Source organism: Schistosoma mansoni (genome assembly GCF_000237925.1).
Source record: "Schistosoma mansoni, WGS project CABG00000000 data, supercontig 0184, strain Puerto Rico, whole genome shotgun sequence".
NCBI classification, from domain to species: domain Eukaryota; kingdom Metazoa; phylum Platyhelminthes; class Trematoda; order Strigeidida; family Schistosomatidae; genus Schistosoma; species Schistosoma mansoni.
The window spans coordinates 381,592-387,952 of record NW_017386068.1 but is presented as its reverse complement, the minus strand read 5'-3'; the positions used below and the strand labels follow the sequence as shown (position 1 = coordinate 387,952).

Sequence of the window (6,361 nt, the reverse complement as noted above, 5' to 3'; positions counted from 1 at the left end):
GGATCTTAATGAGAGCGGAACCACGAAACTAAGCAATTCTTTGTGAACATGAATCTTACTGACGACCTTTAAAATGGCCTTGGGAAGAAAGCTGGTTCCATTCAGTTCGAATGGAGGCATAAAAACCCGAAAAGGTTAGTGTTGGGACTAAATATGTTTAGAATGGAAGGATGATTTCTAACCACATTTGTGAATACTTAACTACATAATTTCCTGGTTTCAAACCATAAGAACTTACAAATTATCTTTAATAATCCATAAATCGTGTAGAAGTATGCCGATACTTTTTCTATTATTTTTCACGACATATTAATCGTTTACTGAAGGCCAAAGGAGAAGAGGAAGACCAAAGAACACATTACGCCAAGAAATGGAGACAGACATGAGAATGAACAAAAATTGGATAGAACTAGAAGGAAAGGCCCAGGACAGAGTGGGTTGGAGAATGCTGGTCGGCGGCCTATGCTCCATTTGGAGTAACAGGCGTAAGTAAGTACGTAAGTCAGTAAGTAATCGTTTACTTAAGAGTTGCTGAAGTTGAACCCTTTTCTTGTCCTGCTCAAAATGAATATACACATCATCCTAGTAACTAGCGCCTTTTAAGTTACATTTATCCCTTACTTAACCCTTAATAATACACAAACTAATGGTTATTGAGTCCTGAATTTCACGCTAAATCTCTCAATTAATAAGAGTCAGACAGCTATAAAGTAGGATCAGGTACATGTACGAATCAGTTCAAGTTGTTAAACCTCATTAGCATAACAAGACAAACACAAAATTCATAGAAGTAGTCACTTCAATGGTAGTAATATACAATATAAAGATTGTGTATACGAAAGATGTAAAGTAATTTGGATCTCACGGTTTAACGTAAGATGAAGAGTGCATACACCTACGTCATTGTGATCGATTCTTAGCCATGTCACAGAGTCTCCGATCATTGGTTATGATAGTCACGCGGACTCTAGCCAAGTAGTTTGCATCTACCAACGTGGCTCAAACTAGAAGTCAGTGACTTCGAGCACTGATGCCACGTTTTGGTTTGGCCGCCCCCAACTTTCTTCCAACCGTCACCAACACTAGTCAGTATTACGCGTTGTGCTAATCGGTGTTCAGACATACGTAACACGTAATCCAACCATCTCAGTCGATGAAGATTTACAACCTCACCGACTGAATTACCATCATTCCCCAATACCCTATGTCTAACCTCACTATTACTTACCCGGTGATCTCAGCAGGTACAACCAATATTTCTAAGGCATCTGTGGTCAAATATTAGTAACATACGAGTATCTTCTACCCTTAATGGCCACGTTTCGCAGACGTAAAGTAGAACAGAAGAACCTGCTGTGCAGTATACTCGTCCCTTAATTGATAAACGGATATCTCGTCTTCGCCATAGGTGATATAAGTTGGCAAAAGCCAAGTGAACTTTTTGAGTCCATGCAGAGATTCCGTCAGACACCAACTCATTAAGGCTGATCAGACTTCCAAGATAAGTGAAGTAGTCGAACGCGTTCGACTACTTCACTCCCTATCCTTAGTTCATGTGTTGACGCAGGCCAGATAATTAATAAGAATCACACAATAGGTCTGTTTTAAGTTTATTTCAACTTTGATGTTTAAAAACAACTGAAATATACATCTGTAGGATAACAACAAATTGGAAATTATTCACATAACAGTAGTAGTAGTAGTAATAGTAATAAGAGGAAGAGATGTAAGAGTAAAATAAAGTATGGACAGATTGAATACAAACCAAACTAACAAGTATTTGAATCAAAGATATTCAACTATTCAGACAATCAGTATTAAAACAAGATTATTTAAATTATGAACATAAACCATTCGGATTGAAGTCAGATGATGATGGAGTTGGCTTTTCAAAGTTCTCAGAATTTGAATCTTTATTGTTTTTCTTCTTTCGAAAGCATCTCTTGGTATGTCCTCTACAATTTTCTGTACAATGTGTATGTTTATTTGTATTTTGTTTGTTTGTATCATCATTATCATCAGGAGAAGGATCAGAATCATCCGATGATGAACTAGATGATTCATTCCATTTTCTTGGTTTTTCATAAATACAACAACAACTTGACTTTTTTTTACCCATAAATTCATTATCTATTGTACCTTCAGCCCAATGGATTGCTGGACCATGACTAGAAGAAGGTAGAGTATTTTCATTATCAACTGTTTGAGCATGGCTAGTTCCCCGTATTAATAGAGGCTGTTAGAATTAAAATTAAATCAAAAAGGGTCAGTCAAGAATTAAATCAGTCACAATATTATTTAATCTTTTCTTAAAGGAACAGTTAACTTTAAAAATTACTGTTACATATGTGACATGTTATCGCCATAAGCTCTAAAGCAATAATTCGACATCGACTGAGTAATGTGACAATCTGCTTCAGTGAAAACAATTCGTTTTGCTGAAATCTGAGTGTTTCTGATCAAAGTTTTTATCTTGATGATGCCACAGTAATTCTTACTTGCCAAGAAAGTCTACTATTTCCATTTATTTTGAGCTTATTATCATACTTAAAAATTGTACGAACAAACGTTTTTATTATATTGCAAAGACTTCAGAGCCCTCAAATGCCCTGGTACGGCCGGAAGGTGGAGAGAGTCTGCCCTCCCCCTCCAAATGCTCTCACATGGCCACGCGCATACAGCCATTGTCAGGGAATTCCTACACACTGCCTTCTCGTGGTGAGTGTTGTTTACGAAATTGTGAGGAAGAAAAGCGAATGTCCCGTGCTTTAACCGAGTTGGTGGGTATAGAGAATCCGCCTAGGGGGGTTGGAAAACCCTCATTCCAAACCAATGGTGCACATGGGCTCCAGTATCCTGAAGGAACAAATGGCGTACTAACCAATCCTTGGTTACCGGCTACCATGGGACTGCGTCTCTTGACGTTTCTCCACTGCCTTGTTGATTAGACCTCTACGTCAAAAGCTCCGGGTGTGGCCTCCCAAGGAAACCATCTGCTTCGGTTTGGGCACCCGGGCAGTATCACAGCTCACACGCAAATCCAGTGACTTGTATGGTGCATATCTATTCAGTGACCCTTTGTGCCAATATTTATGCGTTCAAATAAATAAATAAAACGGACTTCATTACATGTGGAATTGATTTAACATTTATCAACAGAGCACTAGCCCAGTTGTAAGATATGAAAGTTAAATTGATTATCGTTGTTTCCGAAAATGTTAGCATTTATAAGAACTAATAGATTGTAGTTATCTTATCAGTATCAGCTAAGAGATACGCACACTCAACAAGTTTGGTCGGCAACAACCAATTCATACTTAGTGTACATTTTATGAGGCATTCCTTTATATTGGTAGTTATTCGAGATGGTTTAGTCTCGAAAAACCAATTATACGACTATTTATTTCATTATGTTGTTTTCCTAAATTTGAATTTTTCTTTTTTGAGCGCTGACTGTAGGGTTCTAGATTTTAGTCATTGCCAACAATTCTGCTATCCTCTTGATATGTTGATATTCGAACGTAATGACTCCTAATCAGTCAGTTACAACGTGAAACCTGGTACGTGTGTACAAGTTTCTATAACTAATACCACAGCAAGATGAAAATGATAGGCCTAATCAAGAGTAATAGAGGTGGTTACAGTATCACTGGTAATAGAAAAGACTAGGCATTTAAAATACAAACCAAGAAAACATAAGTTAGTGAATTGGGACATTTTTCATTTCAATAACTTTTTTGAGGGATTCATATGTTTAAGATTTTGGAGGAAGACAAAAAAAGTAGATGTACCTGCTCCATAACAAACGATCTTGGGCCATTTCATCCAAAGTTTCTAACCGCTGGTTATGATAATCGCACAGGCCCAAACCATGTAAGTCTACACCTATTAACATAGTTCAGTCCAACTGTCAGTGACTTTCATGGACTGATGCAATGTTTTGGTTTGGCCGCACCTAGCTTTCTTTCAGCCAACTTCAGCACCAGAAAACATCCGTCGAGGTAGGCGGAGGTTAGGGAGGTGTAACACATGTCCCAACCACCCCACTCAACAAAGACTCACTACCTTATCAATTGACTTACTAACTTTATCTAGTACTCTATCCCTAGCCTAAATAATGGTCCCAAAATATACGACCAATGCTTTGAAGACACCTATGATTGGATACTAGTAACCTACGGATATCCTCTGTTCTTGATGGACATGTTTCACATCCACAAAGTATAATGAGGCGTACAGTTGAATAGTGAACTTGTCCTTTGGTTGGCAGACGGATATCTTGCTTAAGCCACAAGTGGCGCAAGTTGATAGAGCCTTCTAAAACCGAACCGAGATTTCGTCAGACACTAGACTATCAGGACTAATGAGACTCTCAGGATAAGTAAAGAGATCAACAAGCTCAACTTCTTCACTCCCTATCATTAATTCAGACAATGATGCAAGCCAATTCTGAAGCAGTATTTTGGATTTAGAGGGAGAGAATCGCATCCCAAACATTCTTGCATTGTTGCCTAAGGTGGTCAAAAGACTATTTTGACAGAGTCCTCATCAAATAGAACAGTATCATGTGTGTGTTATAAGTCAAAATTTAGATCTGCTGGTGAAAGATCAATTGAAAAGTCAAAAGATTAGTGTTATTTCTAAAGGCATACTTATGACAAAGTTGAGAATGAGGAAAGTGGACAACCCTGATGAACACCACTTGAAGTAATCAATTCGGACGGCATTTCGCCACAAGCTCTACCTTGACCAGTAGTATTAGAGCAGAGAGCCTATACGAGGTTAATGTACGTCTTTGGTACGCCTTCCAATGAAAGGCACTAACACAGAACCCCACGATCAACAGAGATAAACAACGCCTTAAGGTCAAGGAATGCAACTATAGTCGGGTGTTGAAAAGTATGTCTATGTTACAGAACCTGCCGAGGAGTGAATATTTAGTCCATACATTCGCATCCAGATCTGAAACCAGCCTGGTTTTCTTGGGTTTACTACTATTATTACTATTCACTAGCTCCAGTTGTGCATCGAAGTATTATTGAGACCAATATTTTAAATATCATATTAGCTAAACTGATATCTCTGTGATTATCACAAGAAGGGGATTTTTTCCTTCTTATAGACTTTGTTGGTCAGAGGACGAGACCAGATCTCATATTCTAACAAAGATCTCTTGGCATTTCAATAGGATCGTATATGCATTTACACACAATGGCCATTCTTCCAGTTCAGTTTTCTTTCGACTGTTCAGTTTATATAGTGATAAAGTTAATGTAACCAGAAAACACTTTAAATGAAAGGATCGACTTGATCAATAACATCCATAGCTAATCAGTTAGACGATAATTAAAGGCAGTATATGCATGTCTGTACAAATTTGTTGAATCATTATTTAAAGATATCAATAAACACCTATTAACCTCGTTGAAATTGCTGATAACATTCGAAAAAGCAAGAAATATTTAGGTCCAACAAATAAATTTGTAGGGGCTTTCTGGTGAGCACAACATAACCCACACAAGTCCTACAGCCCATTTGTCGGATATTTTGGAATAAATATCATGTGAATATAGTTCTGGATTTTTTTTCTCATATTTCGAAATCACCAGGAGACTATTCAATAGAAAATTTGAAGTACTTTTTTACCTGATTGACATCAGCAACTGTAGCTGGTTGTTCCTCTCTTTCTGCTTTTACATTTGTTCTTAATTCCGTGGCCATGAAGCTAATTAAATATTCATCAAGTTGATGTGAAGGTACCAACTGCTTGTGTATGTCTGTAAGATAGAAAAATCAACATAGTTATGGCAGACCAAGAACGAACAAAACTTAATAATTGGAACGACCATTTGTTGAAATAGCACTTTTGGTTGTGGACAAGTGGGAGTGGAGATTTCGAAATCGTTATGTAGAGGAGTGGCATTTTAATTCGAGCCGTGACCTGGTGATGCTTGGCCGAGCGCTATCAACTAGTTATGTCTACTGAGACTGAGATCAACGTAAATAACGAGTTTTAAAAAAAACCAATACTGTAGAGTCATTTGCCACCACATATGCAAATACGACTTTCAAATTTACCAAATCTGAGTTTAACAACCGAGTAATTTTATTAGCTTTTATAATAAAGTATGACTTACGGTGAGTCTTACAAGATTGAACCTAGTTACTCAGTCGCACAGTTGCAATTGAAATCGTACGTGAACTGAATACAACGAACATCGTAGTCACACGAACATAGTGTCAAGCGGAAGAGCTCACAGTGATTCAATGACGTCTGGGATGAATAGTATTTTTACCGTTTAAGCAGCAACAACCTGCGTAGTTCAGCAGCTAAACCTAGCTTATGTACGACATTTTAGTG

General features: G+C 37.7%; 1 protein-coding gene across 1 annotated transcript; it reads right to left on the bottom strand.

Annotated features, from left to right (window-relative positions):
• Nucleotides 1-1,837: 1,837 nt before the first annotated feature.
• Nucleotides 1,838-5,920, bottom strand: Smp_097560 (protein phosphatase inhibitor, putative; the record flags this gene model as incomplete). Its single annotated transcript, XM_018794610.1, has 2 exons — nt 5,647-5,920; nt 1,838-2,236 (listed from the first exon to the last, which is right to left on the bottom strand). The coding sequence occupies exons 1-2, from the start codon at nt 5,719-5,721 to the stop codon at nt 1,838-1,840; spliced, it is 474 nt and encodes a 157-aa protein (XP_018647050.1). The 5' UTR covers nt 5,722-5,920.
• Between the last annotated feature and the right edge of the window lie 441 nt (nt 5,921-6,361).